This window comes from Gobio gobio, assembly GCF_949357685.1.
Source record: "Gobio gobio genome assembly, chromosome: 6".
Lineage (NCBI taxonomy): Eukaryota > Metazoa > Chordata > Actinopteri > Cypriniformes > Gobionidae > Gobio > Gobio gobio.
Window position 1 is genome coordinate 53,622,761 of NC_137102.1, and position 26,604 is coordinate 53,649,364.

Below are 26,604 nucleotides of genomic sequence, written 5' to 3' on the forward strand. Positions count from 1 at the left end.
ACAACATGGAGGCAAAGGGGCTATATTAAGAAATGGTGTGGGATTAGCAGCTCAAAAGTAGCAGGTTTAGCCTTTATTGTACTAAAATTTAGAAGTGGTTAGATTTGGGGTAGGGTTAAGGGATTTATAACATGTATCTTAAAATATAAAAAATTGAGCGACAAATAGGCTATATTTATGATATAAAACATTTTATGTTTCTACAGCCATAAATACTTAATGTTTACCTTTTAGATACTGTCAATACAATATTGTATTTTTCAGCATCTATCCAAATGTACGGATATGTGCATTTTTGTACCTGAAAATATTAAATAACATCAGATTGCATATTCATATTTGGCATATGTTCTAATTCTAAATGTATTAAATAACCAAAAAGTGTACTAATTAGCATTCTTTCCATGGCTTTTCAAGTCGTACCATTTAATTAAGTGTTATGGTATTGTATTTTTCAGATAGGTGCTGCGCAACTCTTTGACAGGATTCATCTTGAAGACAAACACCCAAAACTAAGAACTGTAGATTTCCTTAAGCCAGTTGCACAATCACAGTCCCAAGAGTCTTGTGCAGAGGAGGAGCTGGCTTCAGTTTTTCTACAAAAATTGATGATGATGGACTACAGAGCAAGATGCCTCCAGAGTAAAGAGAAAAATGAACAACATAACACACAGCAAAGGAACAATGACTCATCTGAAGTTGATGTTGATGTCTTTGATAATATTTTTGGAGAAAGCGCTAAACCCTCTGATGAAACAAACATATTAGATGCTGTCCACTTAATGGATGTGCAGATGGCTGTGTTCCATTGTGCTGATAGTTTCCTAAAGCAGCTCATGGTGACTAAACTCTCACAGTGTCAATATGCTCTGCCTCTACTTGTACCAAATCCATTCACACAACAGATTGAGTTCCCACTCTGGGCATTTCGACAAATCAACAAGAGCTGGAAGACAACTGATGATAAAGGTAAAATCTCTAGCAAATTACAGCCAGTCTACAAGGCAGAAACTCCAATGGTGGCTTTCTTCAAGTTTGGCCCTGTGACCTCATCCAAGTCTCAACTGATGAACTGCCTGATCAATGAAAAACACAACACATTCTTCCACAGAAACTGCCCGGGAAGCAGCAGAACCAGAGTGCTGATGGATGGACTGGTGGAGATCGCCTGGTACTGTCCCTCTGGAGAGAAAACAGATCGATTTACTCATTGTGTTGCATTCTGTAACCTCCATGGTGATGCAGGTGCCAATGAGAAGCAGCTAGATATCCTTACTGAAATGGCCTCTGTAAATGTTGCTATTTTACCACAACTCGGCAAGAATGACAAAAGCATCACCATGATCCAAAACTTCTACAAGGACTCAAAGCCACTCATCTGCCTCCTTACTGATAATGATTCAGCTCTCACAGAAATGCGAAAAGGGAAATACAAAATTGGTTTGAAAGACAGAAATCAGTCAGTTGTATTTGAAGAAATCAGAAGAGCGATAAATAATGGGCTCTTGTCTTTTGAATCATCTACCATTTTCAAGCTTGAAGACGTAAGCAAGCACTCTGGCATCAGAGTAGATGAGGACAATGATGAAGACCTCAGGAGAGGAAAAGAGGCAGCACAGCAGATGATGAAAAAACTGCAGGATAAAGATCTAACTGAAATCAAAAAATCAGTTTTGCCATTGCAGGGAAAACTGTGGCATCAATGGTGCGAGAAGAATAAAGAACTTCATCGACCTACATTGGGAGAATTACATAAGACGGGCAACATTGAAAAGAACAAAAGTTCTAAGCGATCAGAAATGCTGAAAATTCGTGAACAGCAACAAGCAACTGTCTTAAGTAAGTTTATCCAAATCTTCATCCAAAACCTGAATTCACTAGTAGGAAATGAGGTCTCGTATTTTCTTAAATGGCTAGGCATCCTTCTAGATGACTACACAGCTGAAAGTCTTTCAGCCCTTCTTCATGAGTATGATGAAAAATGGTCAACAGTCCTAAATCTTAAAAAGAAACATGATAAATCCCAGCAACTGGCAGCTGCACAAGTAGAACTTGAGACAGTATCTGAGAAATTACAAGCTGCAACCTTTGGCTTGGAGCACATACTGAGAGAGATCGGTCAGATATATGAATCGTGTTTATCTGTGAAGAGGAACAAGAAAGACCCGATGTTTAACTTCTCTTCTCTCCCGAGTTTTGCAGCAGAGATGATGATATCTGGATTTCCACTGGAGCTGATGGATGGCGATGCTGCCCATGTTCCTCTGATCTGGGTTACTGCTGTTCTTGATGCACTCATCCAGAAACTGGGAAACAGGAGAGTCTATGTGTTGTCAATTTTAGGGATTCAGAGCTCTGGGAAATCCACCATGCTGAATGCCATGTTTGGACTGCAGTTTGCCGTCAGTGCTGGCAGGTGCACCAGAGGAGCTTTCATGCAGCTTGTCAGAGTATCCGAGGAGATGAAAGCACAGCTGAAGTTTGACTACATTCTAGTTGTTGATACTGAGGGACTGCGTGCCCTAGAACTGGCTGGAAGGTCAACAAGAAATCATGACAATGAAATGGCCACATTTGTTGTTGGTCTCGGAAATATGACACTGATCAACATCTTTGGAGAAAACACAGCTGAGATGCAGGACATTCTTCAGATTGTTGTTCAGGCCTTCATGAGGATGAAGAAGATCAAACTGAAACCAAGCTGCATGTTTGTGCATCAGAATGTTTCAGATATCTCAGCCGGAGAGAAAAACATGGAGGGAAGGAGACGACTGCAGGAGAAACTGGATGAGATGACAAAACTCGCTGCTAAAGAAGAAGACTGTGATACAGAGTTTTTCAGTGATGTCATCACTTTTGATGTTCAGAATGATGTGAAATATTTTGCACAGCTGTGGGAAGGCAGCCCACCCATGGCACCACCAAACCCAGACTACAGCAGAAATATTCAGGAGCTGAAGGACACCATTCTCTCAAAAGCTTCTACATCTAACGGCATTACACTGTCTCAGTTCAAAATGCGTATTAATGATCTGTGGAATGCACTGCTGAATGAAAGCTTTGTGTTCAGCTTCAAAAACACACTTGAGATTGCGACATACAGAAAACTTGAAACTAAATACAGCGACTGGACATGGAGCCTCAGAAGCGCCATGTTGAGCATTGAAGACAAATTCTACAACAGAATTGCCAATGGAAACATTAAGGTACAGGATAATGACTTGTTGGCTGACATGAGGAAGACAAAAGAGCAGGTAGAAAAATCAATGATGTCTTACTTTGAAGAGGACAAAGACAAAGAAATTCTGTGTCAGTGGCGAGGAAGATTTGAAACCAGAATCAAAGATCTTCATGATGACCTTGTGAAAGGAACAAAAAGAAAGTTAGATGAAGCAATTGAACAGAAAAAAGCCAGGGAGAAGCTGGATCAGAAAAGGACAGAGTATGAAAACATGCTTTTCAGGCGGAGCAAAGAACTAGCTTTGAGACTGAAAAATACAGGAACAGATGAAAATATGTGCAAGGAGTTTGACAAAATGTGGAGCAAATGGGTCACTGAAATGACTAAAGATACTCCTCCAATGGAAGAACTGAACTTCTGGGATGATGTGACTCGGATCTTATCTGAAAATCAGGAATTGAATTTTGTAAGTGAGCGGTTACATCAGAATGACTATAAATCAATAGACTGCCGGAGTGATTATTATGACTACATGAGACTAAAGAAGCACCTAGAGCATTCGGATGAAGCTGAATCTTCAGAGGAAGCTGGCGAGAACTCTAAGAAAAGTGGAATATGGAAGCGGTTTGGTCAAAAAATCATGTCAAGTATAGATTTGTTTAGTTGGACTCAAAAGCAACCAGAGGGCTTAAATGCTGAATGTCATTACTCAATAAGGCGTCTGACTCAAAAAATTATTCAGGACACTGAGATGATAATGAAGAAGTCACCAATTGGAACACGAGGCTACAGTGATAGTTACATTCAGGAAATAAAAGCCTGTGTTCAAAAGTCAGTAAAGCAACATGAATCCAAGAGCCAAAAATACACATTGAAAAAAGAGTTTAGCATAGATCTCAGTCTTCATGTTTGTGCCATTGCAAGACAGAAGTTTAATGAACTCCACAAAGAATTCAGAGATAAACATGACCCAAGAATTTATCTGGAGAAGCAGAAAACTCATTATTGGAATATCTTCAAGAACTACTACAAAGGAGCAACAACAACAACCATACTGAGTGAATTCATCTGCAGCAAACTCGAGCCATCTATCCTACAAGCGGTTTACAATAAAACTGCTATTGATTTGTCAGCACAGATGAGGTCTGACATAGAAGCATTACGTGAAAACAGACCAAACCTGGAGAAACACATTCTGAAATCCCTTGCAGAAAAGGAGGATTTTAGCCAGTACATAAAATACATTCATAATCCCAGAGAACATTTCAAACAATTCATAAAAAATGAAGTGGACAGATACTACACCAATCAAAGCAAAAGGATTCTAAACATTTTCAAAGGAAATCTAAAGCAAAAAGGGCTGACTGTAAGTAATGCAATTAAAGAAGCTGCAGATGTCAAGAACCGGAGCGGAGATGGCAACATGTGGTTCAAATGCTTTACCAGAACCCTGACAGATGAGCTGAAACTCACAGAGAACTCATGTGTTGATCTCAGTGAAATTAAAGACTTGGATTTTCTTGAGAATGTTTTAAGTGATAGTCTAAAGGAAAGGATGACAAAGCTTCAGAACAGTTTTGAAAGCATTAATGACCTAAAAATGGAAAACTGCAGAAAGGGGCCAGATCAACATTTGATTGACCACTTCTGTCAGTGCTGTTGGGTTCAGTGTCCTTTCTGTAAAGCCATCTGCACCAACACAATGGAAGACCATCCTGGAGATCACAGTGTTTCTTTCCACCGCAATATTGGACTGAATGGGTGGTTTTACAGAGGAACAACAAACTTGTCCATTAATATCTGTACAACAGCAGTAGCGAGCGATAAATCTTTTTATCCAAATTCCTCAGACGACAAAGTCCCCTGGAAAGAATACAGAAAAGGAGGCCCTAAATATGCTAACTGGAGCATCACCCCTGACCACGCTGAGCTGCCGTACTGGAAATGGTTTGTGTGCAGATTCCAGGAAGATCTGGAAAAGTACTACAGTAAAACATTCCAGGGACATGGTCAGATTCCAGTTGAATGGAGAGAGTACACTAAAAAAGATGCTCTGGAAAGTTTGGATAAATACATGTGATGGAAAAGTAAGCAAATGCCACTCTTTCAGATCCCTGTTTACAGATGATATTTTGATATCCTGTTTCGCACAATACTGTTTCTGAACTGGTAGATTCAGTACATTGTGCTTTTGTTTGAGATTTATTTTTCTGATAAAGTTTACATACTGCTATGTTTTGTTGTGAAGTAACTCCGATGTGCTTTTTATTTAGACATGGATCAATACTATCAAAGTTGAGAGACAAACGTGTGGCTGTTAAAGCCAGTGGGAAATGTTTAATGATTTATTCTGTCAAAAAATTTCCTCAGCTTAAATATATATTTTAAAAAAATATATTTTCGTGACTTGCTCCATGAAGGGAATCGGTGTATGTGATGATGCAAATGTAATGCTGAAATTCAATAGATAAATTAGCCTGTGATGGACAATTTCATTTTTATTACTGTTGTTGCTGTTGATTTCATATTGGACATCATTTTGCAAAGTCATGTTGCTTGTATCTTAAAACCTCAACCATATTTTACTTATCCGAGATGAAAAAGCACCATGATTTCCTAATTGTTAATCACTTTAGTCTTTAGAAAGCTTGTGCCTGCAGAGCAAAACTATGACTATGAGCTGTATATGGTCATCACAGACATACTGTAGTTCTGCATGTTTTATTAAATTGTGATTATAAATTCTGAATAAAGCGGAGTGAATGAAATTAAGTCTGAAAACTTTTTTTGTTTGTTTATATGCTTAACTTACTTAAGTTGTACACTTATATGTAACCAGGGGTATGTGATGATTCTAAGAGTAAGTAAAAACAATGTGAATGCATTTATGAGCATGTTAGCTTTAATAATGACAGAATACAAGTAAGCAGAGCAAGATAAACATGTTTATTGGAACATACACATTTTAATAAAGTTTAAACTGCAAAGACATTTTAAAATGCATAACAACATTTAAGTTTAAAACATATTTATCCACATTTGAATATCAACAGCAAATGTCTGCTCTATATTCATTCTGCATATGATGAACTCACATGTCAGCTGCTCTTAAAGCAGTCATTACATTCATAATCCCACATTATTTTCTAATATTAATATCAAACCAGGAAAAAAAAAATTATCCAGGAAGAAAGTTGAGGGCTAAGTTTATTCATATGATGTGTGCACTATTTAGTTACCAGTTTTATGTTTATTAACCCCTTATATTCTTCAACCTAAGTGGAACACTTAAAAATAAGGCCCTATTTAAAAAAAGTTAGGACGAACTTCATGGTCTCATTTAAAGCCTTTCAAAATGTGTTATTATTCATGCTTGACATGACTGTTAGTACAAAATCATACACTACACATATTGTTGTATACTAATATATATTGACTGTTAGTACAAAATCATACACATCTTGTTGTATACTAATATATATATATATATATATATATATATATATATATATATATATATATATATATATATATATATATATATATATATATATATATATATATATATATAGAGAGAGAGAGAGAGAGAGAGAGAGAGAGAGAGAGAGAGAGAGAGAGAGAGAGAGAGAGAGAGAGAGAGAGATTATGTCTGGACATAATAGCAAGAGGTCATAAGAATTACATAAATCAATATGAAAATGTAAAGGTTCCTCAAGTTATAGGTTTTTTAGTTTAAAGGTTTTAACATTTTCTTAAAGGAAATGAAAAGGGACTTTATATTGGAGGAAAACATTCTAAAGTTGGCATTGTGAAGATGGAATTTACCCAGAAGACAAAATCAAAATATAATCAAGATTAACTTCATTAGAATAAAAATCAGACAAAAAATAAAATTTGATTCTGTCATTTGTACAATTTGTTGAGAATACTAACATGGTAACTTCTGATCAAAAAGACTTGGATAATTGGGCAATGATAATACATTTGTGGATTCTTCTTCAATATTACAAAAGGAACATAAAGAAGATACATTCTCATAAAATCTACTCAAAAATAAATTACAAGGGTAATATCTCTAAACAATTTTGACATGGAGTTCTTTAATTTTACTAGGGATAAAACATTTGTGAGGGAAAAGTCCATAAGTTAAACAACTCAGAATTCAGATAACAGATAGCCTCCGTTTAGATTGTGCTTTAGGGAGGTGTTTGGAGTTGAAGAAAAAGCGTTTCTAATAAAGAATGTATTGCATTTCTTATCTAATAGCCTACATGAACACCATTGAGTGCAAGTATAGGGATATAATTGTTAAAACAGCCATATCTAAAATGTGCTTTAGTCAAAGTTTTTAAACTAACAGGAATAGGCCTACTTTTAATAAACTTATTAAAATATTTTACTGAAATTGTAGCATCTTTCAAAGACATAAAATCATAACATTTTAAGCTATAATAGTATTTGTGAACAATTAATTTAGGTAAATCTATTCGCAAATGTACTCTACTGCGGCCTCTAGTGACAGATTTGGACCGATTTGGACAGGCACAACAAGCACCAGAACGTTTTCCGCCGTCACCCGGAAGTGACGCATTCACTGATTGTCAACATGCAAGATGGCGACTCATCACAGACAGAACGCTGCTGGACGGAGGAAAGTCCAGGTGATCATTTACACATCATTTCTCGGAACTTTAAAACTGTTTATTAGTGAATTTGTAATACGTTTACGTGTTTCATGAAAGTGTCGCCTAATGTAGTGTTGCTAATATTTGCAAACCGACACGTTTCCACCCTTACAAAAAGTACTGTGGTGTTACCATGGTACAATGATAATATCTAACGCAATAGCATTCAGTCGTTTATACGGTGTGTCCAAATTTATTTTTGGGCCACTGTACACTGCATATATATTATATTGTAATTGTTGGCTCAAAAATTAGATTAATTTGATAAAGACATTATTGGGTTGCACTTTATTTTAAGGTGTCATTGGGACAGTGTAATAATATATAACTTAACCAAGTACAGAGTAATATTAATTCACTACATGTACTTACTATATGGTTAGGGTAGGATTAATTGATTTAGGGGTTAGTGGCACGTAATTATGCATAATTTACTGCTATAAGTAAATTAAGTACATGTAACATGTAACAATGACACTAAAATAAAGTGTTACCCATTTTTGTATACCGATTTTGTATAGCCTCAAAATCAAATAATCACTTAATGACAGATTTACAAGATTTCCTAAGGCTCTCTTTGTAATCTATTTTCTATACCTTTATTAAATAGGTAGACTGTATGTGTTCTCTAATTGTCTAATAAACTAATGTTTTTAATAATGATGAGTTTACAGGTTTCCTATGTGATAAGAGATGAGGTGGAGAAGTACAATCGTAACGGTGTGAACGCTCTTCAGCTGGATCCTGCTCTCAACAGACTCTTCACGGCCGGCCGAGATTCCATCGTCAGGATATGGAGCGTCAATCAACACAAAGTACAACCAGCATGCTCATGACTTATGAATATTAATGCACTTGGTCCCTTGTTTTGCTACTAAGTGACCATATCTTCCATTTTCACCATCAAAAAAAAAATCATAATTTATCCCTGTCCTGTCTCTTCATGCTTAAATGTTTCTGATATTTCCAGCTTTATGTGCCACTTTACTGACAGCTGTTTACTATTGCAGCAGGATCCTTACATCGCTTCGATGGAGCATCACACTGACTGGGTGAATGACATCATCCTCTGTTGTAATGGAAAAACATGTATGTCTAAACACTTCAGAAGCTTTTTACAGGAAACTTCATGATCAGATCTCATATCCGAAGTATTAGATCGTTTCAGTGGATTGTTCTGTGTTATAGTGATATCAGCCTCCTCGGACACCACCGTGAAAGTCTGGAATGCACACAAGGGTTTCTGCATGTCCACGTTACGGACACATAAGGTATGTTTCATATTGTGTTAAGTGTTTATTATGCTTTTTCCATTTTCAAATTTGTGTACTGTTGCTGTAATGAGCATGAAAAAGGTCAGCAAAGTTACAGTCATTCCAAAAGGGGTTATTCTCTATATCAGTGCACTGTTTCTGAACTCCCTGAAACGCCTCGATTTGTAGTCGATTTGAGCTTTCTTTTGGAAACACGTTCCTCATTTAAATGATTCCCACCCAAGGCATATTTTTAAAAAAAATAGCGAGGCCTAGTTGAGTTGCATTAGTAGTGCGTTGAAACCAAGCGATAACCTCCCGAGGTCTCTCTTGAAGTCAACACCAAAGTGACTTAAACTGCAATTCATCAACTGGCCGCTACAGACAGGCTTCAAAAGTGAGTCAAATCTGTATCGCCCCTATGTTAAAATGCCCAACTTTACAGCAGAAAACATATGTTTACAGCCTGGTGCAAAAAGTGGTTTTGGTCTATACAGCTAAGTTTGTCCTTCATGACAACTGTGAGGGGGTGAATTTTTTTATAACTCATCCGTTTAAATTGTTAAGCCTTAAAGTTCTGCATAATTAAGGGCGTGGCCACTTGAGTGACAGATGGATTGCCACTATGGTCGAGCTCGGCAGGCGTGGTTTCAGCAAACAGGCACCTGAGCTCCACCCACGTCCCATGAAAACGTCCACGTCCAGCTCCACCCTGAAAACGGGCCCATTTTCAGTTATCCAGGGGTCCGTTCTTCATACCTCTCTTAATACATCTGAGATGATTTGACAGATCCCAGATCTTTTAATCGTGATAACTGATCTCTGGCTAATTTGGTTCTTCAAACGAATTTGCGGATTGGATTAAAATATCTGAATTAAATGATCTAAGATTACTGCGCGTTCTTGTGTTCCCTGAAGAGGGCAGATGCACAGGGTTCCTACGGGGTTTGGAAAAGTATGGAATTTGATTTGAGTAATCTCCAGGTCTGGAAAAGTATGGAAAAAATAAATCAGAGTATGGAAAAATATTTATGTTTCCAGACTATTGTCCCTATTTAGTTTTCTAAAAATAAAATTAAGAATTTCTAAATGTATATAATAAATATATAATATATACAATTGTTTTTTTTTTCATGGCGTTTGGATCAGTCTGCCAGCGCTGCCGATCGTTTTTACACTTGATCTGCTGGAGTTTAGGTCTGCAGTGATTGGTTGTTAGGTTGTTAGGCGGCAGTTGCCATCACAACGCCCCTACCTCAAACTGCTTGACTAAAAACACCTGGAACGTTGTGCTTGATTTTTACATTTGAGTGTGGACTTCACGGCAAACAAAATGGGAAAATGTAAGTTTTCCGAGGGCTGGCTTGCCGATCCTAAATATAAAGCCTGGTTAGCCAAAGAATTTAAATTTACAAAGAAAGCTATTTGCAAACTTTATGTGAAATCATTTGACATCTCCAACATGGGGGAGGTGGCAATTGTAAGCCATATGCTAGGCCAAAATAGTAGTGGGAAGTTCGGATCAATTTACTGACTCGGCTCTTTGAATCTCGTTCAGCAAAATGAACAAATCTTTTTTCAAGTCATTTCGTTCGTTCATGACATCAACGTCGCAGCCGCGCTCGTGCTCGTGCTCACAGCCGCATGTAGACGGATCGGCTCAAAATTAGAGACACGTGAGACTGAACATGCAGAAAATCGACCAATTCCGATCCCTGGCCGATCAATCGGTGCATCTCTAATTTAAATGTACAAAATTACAAATATGAATAACATTGCACTGATTTAGCATTGTAGTTTTAATAAAATGCTGTGCTTTGAACTTGACTGGGTTTGGTGTTAAATGGACTTGTACAAGCAACAGTAGCTACAATTTTCAAATTTACAAATTTAACATGATAACCTACATAGAGGTTTTGACTCAGAGTGTAACATACTTACACCAATAGCATTGTGGGTAAGTACGTCGCCATGCAGTGCTGTTGTGCTCCGGGAGACCCGAGTTCGAGTCCTGCCTCATGGACTTTTCCCAATCCCGCCCCTCGCTCTCCCACCTTACTTCCTGTCTAGCTACTTTCCTATCCTAATAAAAGGCAAAAACGCCAATACTAAATCTTTAGAATGTAACATACTTGTTAGCAGTTGAATTTTAAAACAATTTATCAGAACAAGTTGAATATGGTCGGAAAAATCTGTAGGGAAGTCTGGAAATTTGAGTCTGGAAAAGTATGGAATTTTGAAATGAAAATTGTGTAGGAACCCTGGATGCATCGATACTCGAAACCACGATCAGCAATGCAGCGATTGGCTGGCGTCAAGACAGCAACGTAATGACATCATATAATTAAAAAAGCCACCTGGCAAAAAACTTGACAATTTTCACAAAAACCCCCCACAAATTTCTGGACATTTATAAGGAAACAGCTAAACGACCAAACCAACATAAAAGTTAGAATAGATCAATTATAAATGTTTTTTTTTAATTTTTTTTTAAACATGATTACCAATTATTTATATTCACGATTTTATACAGTATTTATACACCCTTTACATTTTTATTTCAATGTTGTAATTTGAAGCAGATTTGTAACGTGACAGTATTAAAGTTTCTTAAGGTTCAAAATCAAATTATCTGCATCTCTTCCGCTACATAAAGCCACTCCCATAATATCCGTGATCACTTAAATTAATTCACGGCTCAGATTAACTGTACAACATGTGTGTAAACCTTCAATAAAATTATAAAGTAACTATTCCATCACAAATAATTCGCTCAATCAAGTGGCTGACTTTGTAATAAAGTAGCAGTGGCTATGACAGATTTTAAGTATCACCTCAAGTTGCAATCTAATCCTGTTTACATGAAATAAGCTGCTCCCGAGCAGGTTTAAGCTTACGGACCTGTTACTATGACAGCAAGTCCAGGATGAGCGTTGAAGAACCAAACAATCCAAGATCATGCCAAATCGTCAACAATCAAATCCGAGTTAGCGACGTACGAAGAATGGACCCCTGGAGTGATGCACAGTGGCGCGCTGCCAAGATGGTGACAGCCGGCTCTCTTCAAAAATGCTCTTCAGAAACCTACGGGTGATGTCATGGACACTACGTCCATATTTTTTGGTACAGTCCATTTTTAAAACTTGCGGTTATGTTAAGGGTGCGACATTTTCCGGAACACACTCAAAGCATTTGACCAATCACAACACACTGGTCCAGCTGACCAATCAGAGTGCATTGTGATTATCGGAAGGAGGGGCTTCATTGAGACCGGAACTAAACAGAGCTGGGAAGAGTAAAATATGTGAAAAACATTTGAACATTCAAGCATGAAAACCTATTCAAGTAGACCCCAAAAACAAAATCAAGACTCTGTAAAAGGGCATAATATGGCCTTTTCAATTATGCTGATGGTAGTCAGACATTTGATTGTAGGTATAAACTCTGGTCCACTTTGGAGCTTCCAGAATTTGCCTAGAAAACAGCTAATTTGTACTATTACTATTATACATATGAGACCTATGACTATGTTAATGGTGACGGTGGTTGTGATTCTCTCTTCAGGACTACGTCAAAGCTTTAGCATATGCGAAAGACAAGGAGCTGGTGGCATCAGCCGGGCTGGACAGGCAGATCTTCCTGTGGGATGTGAACACGCTGACGGCTCTGACTGCCTCTAATAATACAGTCACCAGTGAGAAAACTCTCTTTATCATAACTTTCATGCCATCTTTCTTCTTATTCACTGAGTAGGAGTCAAGCAGATGAATGTGAAAACTCTTTTGCTCTGAAGTGAGTGCAGTATTGCGTTCATATTTTCTGTGACAGCTTCCTCTCTGAGTGGAAACAAGGACTCCATCTACAGTCTGGCCATGAATCAGGCAGGAACCGTGATCATCTCAGGATCTACAGAAAAGGTTAGTCATACAATGTTTTACTTTCACATTTGAAGGAAGGAATATTGGCATTCATGTGACTGCAGGCGGGCTCAAATAAAAAGGTTTTACTTACAGAACCTGTTCTGTCACATTTTTGGTTATGGCAGGTCTTGAGGCTCTGGGATCCACGAACATGTGCCAAGCTAATGAAGCTGAAAGGCCACAGTGACAACGTCAAAACATTATTATTAAACAGAGACGGCACCCAGGTAGGACTTTGACACGGTTCCAGACAATATTGCACACTTTGTATGAAATCACATGTGCATTTCACAGCAAATCAGAAACTACTTAGACGCATTCCAAAAATGTTTAATATTTAATCTATTTTAATATTATTCAGACTGCCAAAAACTAAACACAAGCATTCACTGACTTTGATAATGTTATCAGCCTTGTGTTTCTCTGTCTAGTGTCTCTCGGGTAGCTCAGATGGTACGATACGTTTGTGGTCCCTCGGCCAGCAGCGATGTATCGCCACATACCGTGTCCACGATGAGGGTGTGTGGGCACTGCAGGCGAACGAGGCTTTCACGCACATTTACTCTGGCGGACGTGACCGAAAGATCTACTGCACAGACCTGCGAAACCCTGACATACGTGTGCTCATATGCGAAGAGAAAGCTCCTGTCTTAAAGGTGAGAGTGATATTGAAATGCATAGTGCTTGAAAATCATCCTCGAATGCTATTAATGAATCCTTCAAGAAAGCTGCTTTTACAACTTATCTGATGCTCTGTGCAGATGGAATTGGACAAATCAGCTGACCCTCCTCAAGCCATTTGGGTGTCCACAACTAAATCATTTGTGAACAAATGGGTGAGTTACATAACCAGAATTCAGAGGGTTCTTTCCTTAAAGCAATAGTTCAGCCAAAATAAAGATTCTGTCATATTCAGCCTCATATCGTTCAATTGAGTTTTCTCATTAATCACCGATCCTAACCGAACAGCCGAATCCATGATGATATTCAAGAATCAACTGAAAACGAATTTCCTCCATGAGCTCTTATTTGCATCCTACCAACTTAAAAAAAAAGAAAAGGTTTCTATGCTATTTTTTATATCCCTCCTTTCCTTGACCTAGCGTGTACTATATTCTGGATGTTTGAAACTTTGTATTGCTGGCACTTCTCATGTTATTGCCTAAAGATTAACTGCTTGTTGCGTACCTCTTTTGTAAGTCACTTTGGAGAAAAAGAAAATATAAAAAGGATGAATGTAAATATAACACTTACCTATAGGGCTGCACAATTAATCAAATTTGTAATTGTGATTACAATTATGGATGCCACAATTGCGTACTCAATGGCACAATTACAAAAAAAAAGTCCACTTACACTACTCTGTGCTTAAGATTTGTGTGTTTTTTTTCTTTCTTTCTACAGGTTAAGGGTTTTTTCCATTGTTTTAATTTTGTATAACATTATAATACCACTGTGAGTAACCACTGTGAGTTACTATTTTAGTCATTTAAAAATGACTAAAATAGTAGCCTCTGGACAAAAAATCCTCCGATGACGCAAAATGACGGTATTTGTGTCATCTGAGAATTTTTTTCCAGAAATAAAAAGCATAATTCTCTCATCTCAGGGGGACATGAGGGGAGAAAGTACGATAATTCGAATATACTACCGGGTTTCTACTGATACAAAGCTTAATGCTAATCGCTGAAGTAACCCGTTAATAATCGCAATTACAATTTCAAGGGAATAATCGTCAATTATGATTTTTGTCATAACCGTTGATATGTCTAATATGCTTTTTTCCAATGTCAGTGAATGAGAACTATTAATATCAAGCTGCAAAAAACTAAAAATTACCTTAAAAGTAGCCATCATTCTTATTATAGTGCGTTGAGTGTGGAGTGTGTCGCTGGTTGCATGAAAGCAGTGAAGACAGAATTTTAATTTCAGGTTGAACTGTCACTTTAAATATACATGATATAATCATTTATATGTTTCTGAGGGTCTTAAAAAAGTCTTTAAAAGTGTTAATTTACTTTTACACAAATGAAAGGGATAATTCACCTAAAAATGAAAATTCTGTTAATTACTCACCCTCCCCGGGAAAGTCTATGCCAGGGTACTGGAGAGGAGAATTCGGCCGATAGTGGAACCTCGGATTCAGGAGGAACAGTGTGGTTTTCGTCCTGGTCGTGGAACACTGGACCAGCTCTATACCCTCTACAGGGTGCTGGAGGGTTCATGGGAGTTTGCCCAACCAGTCCACATTTGTTTTGTGGATTTGGAGAAGGCATTCGACTGTATCCCTCGCGGCGTCCTGTGGAGGGTGCTGGGGGAATATGGGGTCCGGGGTCCTTTGCTGAGGGCTGTCCGGTCCCTGTATGACCGAAGCAGGAGTTTGGTCCGCATTGCCGGCAGTAAGTCAGACTTGTTCCCGGTGCATGTTGGACTCCGGCAGGGCTGCCCTTTGTCGCCGGTTCTGTTCATAATTTTTATGGACAGAATTTCTAGGCGCAGCCAAGGGCCGGAGGGTGTCAGGTTTGGGGACCACACGGTTTCGTCTCTGCTCTTTGCGGATGACGTTGTCGTGTTGGCCCCTTCTAACCAGGACCTTCAGCATGCACTGGGACGGTTTGCAGCCGAGTGTGAAGCGGCTGGGATGGGGATCAGCACCTCCAAATCCGAGGCCATGGTCCTCAGTCGGAAAAGGGTGGCTTGCCCACTTCAGGTTGGTGGAGAGTTCCTGCCCCAAGTGGAGGAGTTCAAGTATCTAGGGGTCTTGTTCACGAGTGAGGGGAGGATGGAACGGGAGATTGACAGACGGATCGGTGCAGCTTCTGCAGTAATGCGGTCGATGTACCGGTCTGTCGTGGTGAAGAAAGAGCTAAGCCGTAAGGCGAAGCTCTCGATTTACCGGTCAATCTACGTTCCTACTCTCACCTATGGTCATGAGCTTTGGGTCATGACCGAAAGGACAAGATCCCGGATACAGGCGGCCGAAATGAGCTTTCTTCGCAGGGTGGCTGGGCGCTCCCTTAGAGATAGGGTGAGAAGCTCAGTCACTCGGGAGGAACTCGGAGTAGAGCCGCTGCTCCTCCACATCGAGAGGGGACAGCTGAGGTGGCTCGGGCATCTGTTCCGGATGCCTCCTGAACGCCTTCCCGGGAAGGTGTTTCGGGCATGTCCAACCGGGAGGAGACCCCGGGGAAGACCGAGGACACGCTGGAGGGACTATGTCTCCCGGCTGGCCTTGGAACGCCTCGGTGTCCCCCCGGAAGAGCTAGAGGAAGTGTCTAGGGAGAGGGAAGTCTGGGCATCTCTGCTTAGACTGCTGCCCCCGCGACCCGGCCCCGGATAAGCGGAAGAAGATGGATGGATGGATGGACTCACCCTCATGCCATTCCAAACTTTGGAACAACATGAGGGTGAGTAATTGGTGACAGAATTTTCATTTTGGAGTGAATTATCCCTTTAAGGCCTTTAAAAGGGTTTTAAATCAGAGTCATTAAGTCATGGCATTAAATCTCTTGCATGCATTGCAAAAATATCTTTCTGAGTATTTTTGTTTTCAAATACAAATATCTAAGCATTTTTAAATCAAGATACGTGTGTGTACTTGAGATGGAAATTACGTTTGAAAAATTAAGTCTTGAAAAATGTATCAAAAAATTTATTGAGTTTGTGCTTAAAACAAGAACAAATATTTGTCAATGGTGTATGAAAAGTTCCATTTGAATGTTTGACCCAATTGGCAGATATAAGTTCTAGTTTTAATCATAAACTCACTAATTTTTTTTAAATCAATTTCACAGAAAACAAAACTTTATGTAATTTTGCTCATCCAGTAAATGCATCTTATTGTATTATTTAGACATTTGGAAAAACTTTACTTTTGTGCAGTGGGACCAGAAGGTTTCCATATTCTAGGGGTTGGGAGCAGAGCTATTCAATATACCCTAACCGTTTTTTTTGTTTTTTAATTTTTTTTAAAGTGAATGTATTTTCAAACTCTGAAGTGTAGCTAACACAACTCCCTAGACTTTTGCATTTAGATAACATATTGACATATTGTGTTCCCTTCGATTAATTCTTTACATTTTCTTTACTTGGTCTTAAAAGGGTCTTTAAAAAGTCTTAAATTTACCTTCATAAACCCTGTATAATTGGACATTTGCTTATGTCTAAGCATGTATCTTCAATCTAATTCAAATGCATTGAATTGCATCCTTCAAGCAGCTCATGTGTATTTTTCTTTCTTTCTTTGTGAACATCAGTCTCTAAAGGGCATGCATAACTTCAGAACATCTGGAGACTATGACAACGACTGTAGTGCCCCACTGACTCCACTGTGTACACAGCCGGAGCAGGTCATCAAAGGTAAAAGACCATCAGTGTACACTAGAACAAGCATCTGACCTTAAAGGTGGAGGTCAAGAGTGGTGTTGTGCAATGGTTAAAGCTTAAACCAGAAAGGTCACTGGTTGTGAAAGACACCAGCCCCAGTTTCTCCAGGGAAATTGTATAAGGAACCTGTAGCAAGTGTGCTTTCAGTTACTTTAGATAAAAGCATCTACTGTTTTTTTTTATTTTTTATCTATACTTGTATTGAACCGTTTAATTTAATTTCAGGTGGCACCAGCATCGTTCAGTGTCATATTCTCAATGACAAGAGGCACATACTCACGAAAGACAGCAATAACAGTGTGGCATTCTGGGATGTCCTCAAGGTAAGAGCAGATCACAAGAAGCTTTTGTGGCATATTTTGGCCAACCGTTATATAATCTTGCTCTGTGTTTTTGTAGGCATGCAAGGGGGAAGACTTGGGTAAAGTGGACTTTGATGAGGAAATTAAAAAGAGGTTCAAGATGGTCTATGTGCCGAACTGGTTTTCTGTAGATCTCAAAACAGGGGTGAGTATTGGAGGCAATGCCTTTTGCATTAGCATCATGTTTTTCAATGAAAATGTGGGTGAAGATGTATGTTAATGAGTGTTAAATATGTTTTTGCTGTTTTTCAGATGCTGACTATCACGCTGGATGAAAGCGATTCCTTTGCGGCGTGGGTGGCAGCTAAAGATGCTGGTTTTACAAGCCCAGATGGCTCTGACCCTAAGTGTAAAGTTGTCTTCTTAGTTGTCTTCTTAGAATCTAGTAATTCTGACCTTGTTTCTCAGACTTTACAACTTGAAATTGTGAGTTTATATCTCAAATAATTTTTCTCAGAATTGTTATATAATCTTAGCCTGGTTCTACCAGACTCTCGTACATTTCATTTGTACAGAGAGTCTGGCCACTCTCCATTGACAAGCGTTAACTTCCTTGAAGGCGGGTACTCTGTTGAAGTTTAAAACTATTGGATCTGCCCAGAGCCACTCTGGATCTGCCATAACCAATCGCTAACGTTTGGTCGTGAGTCGTGACGTATGTCATCTCAAACTAGCGCAGGACATCAATGTCATCGTTCTCAGCCATTCCCTCTGTTTAGCATATTCTGACATAACTTGGTGTGTGTTGTGTCAACCATGACCTGATGTTACCTGCACAGTTTCGGTCATGAGAAATAAAAATGGCTATTTTTGCTTATAACATCTAAACGGTTTGGCCAAAATTCAGTCTCATTAGATTCAGTACTGCATGTTGAACCAATCAATGCCCAATTTTCAACCATACAACATTAACTCAACAGTGGGAATTATGTAACATAACTATTCTTTGTGTTTATTCGCATATTCCAGTGAATCTTGGTGGGCTGCTCCTGCAGGCCCTGCTGGAGTTCTGGCCCAGAACTCACATAAACCCAATGGAAGAGGAGGAAAATGAGCTCAACCATGGTAGGTGTTTTTGGAAAAAAAAAAAAAAAATGTAATGCATCTTTTAATAAAGGCATTTAAATAATTTTCTAGTAATAGACCCTTTTCACATTTCCGGGTTTCTCAGAGCGGAAGTCATCATAGTTGGGTTAAGTATTACAGGGAGTGCAGAATTATTAGGCACGTTGATTTTCTGATCATATTTTTTTTCCAGGCACATTTGACCAATTCCAAACCACAGTAATCCTAATAACTACTATTGATTTAGTATTTAATAATGTATAAGTGATATATAATTGTTCATGAAGGCTGGAAATGAAAATCACCTTATATTCAGGTGTGCAGAATTATTAGGCATGTTTTCTTTTACAGATAAATTGAGCCAAAAAAGAGATTTAACTCAGACTGAAAAGTCAAAAAGTATTAAATGCCCATGAGAAGGATGCAATACTAATGCAATACTAGACATTGCAGTTAAGGCATGACCATTGGACAGTGAAATGCTCGTTGGGTCAGCAGGATCTGACAAAAACAGGTGGTGAAGAAAAGACACCTGTTAACTGCAAAAGAATTAAGAATTAAGGTGAAGAATTAAGGGTGAAACCATCAGAAACCCTTTAGTCTCCAGCGCCACCATTTTCCAAAGCTGCAACCTACCTGGAGTCTCCAGAAGTGCAAGGTGTCAGGATCTCAGAGACTTCAGTTAGGTAAAGAATCCTAAAAAATGACCCCCACTAGATAAGAATCACAAGCTGAAGTGTTGTAAAATACATGAAGAAGGTTTTTTTATAGGCTTTATGGACAGATAGGTTGAGAATGACTCTTGAAGGACCAGCACCACATCCTCTAGTACCACTGTTTGAAGAATTCATCTTCCAGAATCTGGCAGTACGTTTTGGGAGTTCATTTTTAGTCCATCTCTGCAAAACGGACTTCAGGATGGACTAAAATGAACTCCCAAAACGTACTGCCAGATTCTGGAAGATGAATTCTTCAAACAGTGGTACTAGAGGATGAGGAGCTGGTCCTTCAAGAGTCATTCTCAACCTATAAAACCTATAAAGCCTATAAAAAAGCAGGCTTCATGTATTTTACAACACTTCAGCTTATGATTCTTATCTAGTGGGGGTCATTTTTTAGGATTCTTTACCTAACTGAAGTCTCTGAGATCCTGACACCTTGCACTTCTGGAGACTCCAGGTAGGTTGCAGCTCTGGAAAATGGTGGCGCTGGAGACTAAAGGGTTTCTGATGGTTTCACCCTTAATTCTTCACCTTAATTCTTAATTCTTTTGCAGTTAACAGGTGTCTTTTCTTCACCACCTGTTTTTGTCAGATCCTGCTGACCCAACGTGTATTTCACTGTCCAATGGTCATGCCTTAACTGCAATGTCTAGTATTGCATCCTTCTCATGGGCATTTAATACTTTTTGACTTTTCAGTCTGAGTTAAATCTCTTTTTTGGCTCATTTTATCTGTAAAAGAAAACATGCCTAATAATTCTGCACACCTGAATATAAGGTGTTTTTCATTTCCAGCCTTCATGAACAATTATATATCACTTAAACATTATTAAATACTAAATTAATAGTAGTTATTAGGATTACTTTGGTTTGGAATTGGTCAAATGTGCCTGGAAAAAAAATATGATCAGAAAATCAACGTGCCTAATAATTCTGCACTCCCTGTATAGCTGTGAATGAGAGAATACATTAAATATTTTTTTGTGTGCCCATTTGCTCACATAGCAAAAGAAAAACGCCACAGTAGTGATTTCACAACTTTCAAAAAGAGGGAAAAAATAGAGTGAGATTGATAACGGCAGTGAAAAGAGAGAAATATGTTAATTTTTACCATCACTCCCATAGAAGCTATTACTAAACACCCTCACAGCAGCGGTAACTTTTTTTATTGTAATTTGATGCTAAAGTAATAAAATACAACGTATTAGTGTTATAAATGTACATATATAAAAAAAAAAAAAGAAAATACAAAAAACATTGCAGGATTTTACGATATTGATGACCGTTAAAACGCGTCATCACAGTCTGTGAAAAGGGTCTATACTTTTAGTAAAAAATTTAATTTACCTTGACTTTTAAATGCCATCTTGGATGAAAATTTTGTTGCAATGCATAGATTTCCTTGTCCGCATCTGACATTCTGCAACATGTAAATATGCATTTGTCTGACTTGTTTCTCTGTAGTAAACGGCGAACAGGAGAGCCGAATTCAAAAGGGCAACGGCTACTTCCAGGTTCCCCCACACACTCCTGTCATTTTTGGTGAAGCAGGCGGAAGAACATTGTTTAGGTCAGAATGATAAAGATATTAAACTCACTATACTTCCTGGATCTTGTCTTCATTATAAGCCATCTTTCCTTCCAATTCCAGGTTATTATGCCGTGATTCTGGAGGAGACACAGAGTCTATGTTACTGAATGAAACTGTACCTCAATGGGTTATCGATATCACTGTAGATGTGAGTGTTTAAAATCCCACTATCATCCTTTTGTGTCCATCATATGATAATGTTTTTGATTGTATGTTGATTGCTTTCTTTTCTGCTTAAGAAAAACATGCCAAAATTCAACAAGATCCCATTCTACCTCCAACCTCATTCATCATCTGGAGCCAAAACACTCAAAAAGTATGTTGTGTCTATAAGTGACTAAATTAAAAATGAATAATCATTATGCTTGGATAATCTAATTTCTTAGACATATGTGACCCTGGACCACAAAACCAGTCATAAGGGTTTTTTTTTTTTTTAAATGAATAAGCTTTCCATTGATGTAGGGTTGGTTAGGATAGGACAATATTTGGTAGAGATACAACTATTTGACAATCTGGAATCTGAGGGTGCCAAAAAATTTAAATATTGAAAAAAATCGCCTTTAAAGTTGTCCAAATGAAGTCCTTAGCCATGCATATTACTACTAATAATACATTTATTTTATATTTATTGTAGGAAATTTACAAAATATCTTCATGGAACATGATCTTTACTTAATATCCTAATGATTTATGGCATAAATGAAAGAAAAATCGATAATCTTGACCCATACAATGTAGTGTTGGCTGTTGCCACAAATACCCCTATGTGACTTATGACTAGTGTTGTGGTCCAGGGTCACATATCGTAAGATAAATGCATTTGAATTGCAATATTTCGGAAATTATTTATCATGGCCTGTTGTTTTCAGGGACCGTCTGTCTGCCAGTGACATGCTGCAGGTGCGGAAAGTGATGGAACACGTCTATGAGAAGATCATCAACCTTGACACGGAGTCACAGACCACCAGCTCCTCAGCCAATGACAAGCCAGGAGAGCAGGAGAAAGAGGAAGACGTGGCAGTGATGGCCGAAGAGAAGATTGAGCTCATGTGTTTAGATCAGGTTAGACGTGCTATCATTTTATTAACTGCATCCAGACAAGAAAACACACTCATTGCTCCAATGTACTCATTATTTGCTCTTCAACGTTTTATTTTCCCCAGATGCTGAAACGCATTTAAATGAGGTGACCGTTGTTTAGTTTTGATAAGGTTGTTTTTTGTTAAGCAACTGGCTGTTACATTCACACTGTGAACTTTTGTCAGCGCAGTCCAGGTTGTGACATCAATAATCAGTGTGAAACATTGATTAAACCAGGTGTAAAAGTTGCCATAACCCCAGCTAAACAATGTGAAAAGCCAGTAACAGATTAAACCTTAGATCCCAATCCAATCAGGGAAAACCAATCCCCTGCTTTAACATTATTTTCATCCCTATAGTGCATTAATGCTCGACTGAACTGAGTTTTGTTGACATTTTAGGCCAGATTATGTTGTTCGCATTGTGTTCCTAAAGGCCCGTTATGATAAAGATATAGTTTTAAAAATCGTTCTACATTTAAAAGAATAGCTAAGTTCACGCCACAACTATAATGATAACGACTTCATCGTAATCACTTTCAGAACAATATGTACTTTCCAAGAACTACAACGAACGACTCATTTGGACTACAACCCGTTTTTTTCCCGGGTTTTGTGAATTGACAATGACACTCATTTAAATAATCCCCACCCATGGAATACGCAAAAAAGGGGGCGAGGCCTGGTTGAGCTACGCTAGAGAACACGCTAGTGTTGTCACCACGTTTCCAAAACGACCATCCTAAGGCTGACGAACTGGTTAAAGTTTGTTTTAAACACCGTTCCTGAACATTATAACCCCAATGTTTATCTGTGTGCTGTACATTTGACGGAGGACAGCTTCCAGAGACTAAGAGAGTACAATGCCGGCTTATTATAGATGGAGCAGTTCCCACTTTTTCTGGGCAGTCTGTTGTTAGTGTCTTATTATTTGTAGTTGCATTTTCTATGAACAGTTCCAATTATAAGTTTTATGTTGTTGCTACGATTTTCCTGTAGCTTTTGTGAAGTTGTTCACCGCCCCTTAGCAAAATTAACCATGGTTTTGTGATTGAATATTGTTTGTATTACCATAGTTTTCTGACAAATATCATGATTAAATGGTGCATCATCATATCTGAAATGTTTAAGAAAATGACATACCACTCTGAAACGTCCTGTGAAATTAGTGCGATCCTCTTGTTTGTCAACATTCTTAAGTCTGAATCAGGGTTGAATTGGTTTGAAAATTACGCAATTCTTAATATTTACATCTGATTTCGGAAAGGGGGGCTTCATGAAAAAAACTAAATGGTGCGTTCGAGCCAGACTGGGGAGAGAGGTGCTGTAATATAATAAAATAAACGATGCACAGATGCAGTCAGGCAAGTCCCGTTCTCCTGGCAACCACCAAAGCCAGACTCGTCCATCGGATTGCCAGACAGAGAAGCGTGATTCACACTCCAGAGAACACGTCTCCACTGCTCTATAGTCCAGTGATGGTGTGCTTTACACCACTGCATCCCACACTTTGCATTGCACTTGGTGATGTAAGGCTTGGATGCAGCTGCTCAGCCATGGAAACCCGTTCCATGAAAATCTCTATGCGCTGTTCTTGAGCTAATCTGAAGGCCACATGAAATTTGGAGGTCTGTAGCCATTGACTCTGCAGAAAGTTGGTGACTTATGCGCACTGTGCGCCTCAGCATGCACTGACCCCGCTCTGTGATTTTTTTTTTTAAGTGGCCTACAAATATTTAGTAGTGAGGAAATTTCACGAATGGACTTATTGCACAGCTGGCAACCTATCACGGTACCACACTTGAGTTCACTGAGCTCCTGAGAGCGACCCATTCTTTCACAAATGTTTGTAGAAGCGTCTGCATGTCTAGTGCTTGATTTTATACACCTGTGGCCATGGAAGTGATTGAACACCTGAATTCAATGATTTGGAGGGGTGTCCCGATACTTTTGGCAATATAGTGTATGTGAAAAATAATGTGTTCTTTGATCAATCAAGCATGAAAGTACTCCCCAAAACCGAATTCAAGACTTTGTAAAAGGGCATAATAAGACCCCTTTAAAAGAGGCAGGAGACAACAAAACTGCAGTGCGTGCTTATAATAAACAGAGCAATATCGTGCGTTTGGTGTGAATGCTAATATAGTTATCGGTCATTGTGTGAATGGACTTGAATGGTATAAATTGTGAGACGCTTTTTGTAGTCATTTGTTAAAAAATGTTTGCTGTCTTTTGTAGGTCTTGGATCCAAACATGGACCTCAGGACTGTTAAGCATTTTATCTGGAAGAGCGGTGGAGACTTGACCCTTCATTATAAACAGAAATCCACGTGAGCCCCTCCCACCAGCTTCAGCCCGCATCGCTTTGACTTCCAGAAGAAGCATCCCAGAATGCCCTGCTCTTCTCAGGTCTGATAGTCTCAACCAGGAGGAATGTTTTTTTTCTTTTCTTCTCATTCTCTTTGCACTGTCTGAAGTGACAGAGCCAGCAGAAAGACCTGACCGACAGTTGAAGGTTAAAGACTAAAGATCGACTGCAGATTGTTGTGGCGTGCTGTAAACAAGGACTGTCATTTTTCTGCCTTTTTCATTATTTTTTGTATATTTATTACTGTTGTGTTTGGCGGCGTGTCTTGTCCAGCATGGTGATGATGATGATGATGATGATGATGCACACAAGTACTTCCATTCTCAAACATTCCAGACACTTTTCAACTAGACTGAAATCAGCTGCTCTTTGAAGCTCTGTTGCTCCCATTTTGCTTTTTCCACAAGTAAACAAAGTTCAACTTTTATTTTCTAGGTTTAATATGTCGTTGCAATTTATTTGAAGATTTTTTTATATCAACTACATTTTGCAATCAGAAATCAATGAGGATCTAGAAACTGTATTTCAGCAACGCAATCAAAAAAAAAAAATCAGTTCCTGTTTTTAATGTACGGAAATAACGAAATAGATGCAATTTATGCAGTTTTTGCATCTCACCACAGCTTCTGAGAAATATGGCCCTGCCCTTTTCAACTTGTGACATTAGGACTGACTTTTCTTCTGAATAAAAGTTGAAACCGTTTTTTTCATTCTTGGTGTCTGAACATGATTCATAAATGTTTGTAAATGTTTAACATTTCACTTTTGAGAAAGGAATGCAGGGTTTCATGAGTGTCATGTCTGGATCATATTTCATATCTCAAAAGCAAAAGAATACTAACCCTATAATGAGGTTGCTTGTTATTAATGCATTAGATATTCATTTTTACATGAACGGATGTTAATGTGATAAATACATTTTTAAAGGCGCTATATAAAGTAAATGTATTCAACATGAAATGTTAATCAAATGTATACATCAGCCTGGATTAATAAATGCGGTGAACATATTGTTCACCCTTCAATTAGTTAATAAATCAACTTTTATGGTAAATATTTTGCATTAAGAATGAAGACTTGTTTTGCTCTAGAAAATTAAGTATATGCAGTATGCACCCATCATAATTGTGTAAAACAATAAGAATGAAAAAAACCCACCACCTTTTTATTGAATTTTTGAAACCATATGTATCGTGAAAAGCACTATACAAATAAATGAATTGAATTAAAGAAGTGTGTCATTTTTATTACAGTAACAAATTGGGACGGACATACTTCGCTCGTAATGCAAAAAGTAAGCTTCATTTTCATAATACAAAATAAAAAGTTCAATATTTCAAGTTATAGTTAAAATGCATTAATGTGTGGATTCAGCTGCAGAAATTCCATAAAGCAGGCACCATTTATTAAATGAATAACACAAACATACACATGAAGACAAATGTAAACAATGCATTAGAAACAACAATGAGCATTCCTCTCAGACAATGATATGTGCATTACATTAATGCTTCCTTGATCTGCTCCATTCAGTGCGTGCTCGCCTCATGTCTGATCTCAAAGAACAGATAGGAAAGGATGATCAGATTAAAAGAAAAACTTTCGGCACATCATGAACGATAAGAGAACCTCCAAAGCATGTATGAATGCCTACAGAGCTCATCCAGTTTTCACAGAACTACAAAATGACAACAGAGCAACTCAAGACAGAAGCATCAAACCAAACAAACCTGGTTCATTTGTCTAAAATGTATATTTGAATTTGCACAAATGTACAACTCACTGTATCAGTCACATACTTGATAACAACTGATTTACCAAATGTTGAATAAGTAGTCAGCCGGAATCTTCCCTTTCTGTTAAAGGTAACACTTTACTTTAAGGTGACACAGTTACACATTACTAAATGTACTTACTATAATAATAACAGTCAAATATGCATTATTACAAGTAACTAACCCTAAACCTAACCCTGTTACACTATTTTAAG

General features: G+C 38.2%; 2 protein-coding genes across 4 annotated transcripts in view; both read left to right on the forward strand.

The window, feature by feature from the left end:
- urgcp (upregulator of cell proliferation) overlaps window positions 1-6,342 on the forward strand; it is a 58,638-nt gene extending 52,296 nt beyond the window's left edge. For all 3 annotated transcript variants that reach the window (XM_079820392.1, XM_079820390.1, XM_079820391.1), the window contains one exon: window positions 459-6,342. In XM_079820392.1, the coding sequence (XP_079676518.1) occupies window positions 459-5,261 (4,803 nt within the window). In that variant the 3' untranslated portion in view covers window positions 5,262-6,342. The remainder of the gene's footprint in view (window positions 1-458) is intronic.
- A 1,417-nt stretch (window positions 6,343-7,759) lies between these two features.
- wdr48b (WD repeat domain 48b) lies at window positions 7,760-25,841 on the forward strand. Its single transcript, XM_079820606.1, has 19 exons — window positions 7,760-7,842; window positions 8,541-8,681; window positions 8,877-8,955; window positions 9,055-9,137; window positions 12,684-12,813; window positions 12,948-13,036; window positions 13,165-13,266; window positions 13,471-13,695; window positions 13,801-13,875; window positions 17,296-17,398; window positions 17,651-17,748; window positions 17,825-17,932; window positions 18,040-18,136; window positions 18,757-18,852; window positions 21,038-21,143; window positions 21,225-21,312; window positions 21,404-21,480; window positions 22,037-22,229; window positions 24,485-25,841. The coding sequence occupies exons 1-19, from the start codon at window positions 7,795-7,797 to the stop codon at window positions 24,578-24,580; spliced, it is 2,034 nt and encodes a 677-aa protein (XP_079676732.1). The 5' UTR covers window positions 7,760-7,794; the 3' UTR covers window positions 24,581-25,841.
- Window positions 25,842-26,604: the final 763 nt, after the last annotated feature.

Coding starts and splice junctions, on each gene's coding strand:
- wdr48b (XM_079820606.1), top strand. CDS start 7,795: ATGGCGACTCATCACAGACAGAACGCTGCTGGACGGAGGAAAGTCCAG. Junction 13,037..13,164: donor TCTCAGGATCTACAGAAAAG/GTTAGTCATACA, acceptor TGGTTATGGCAG/GTCTTGAGGCTCTGGGATCC. Junction 22,230..24,484: donor AGCTCATGTGTTTAGATCAG/GTTAGACGTGCT, acceptor TGTCTTTTGTAG/GTCTTGGATCCAAACATGGA.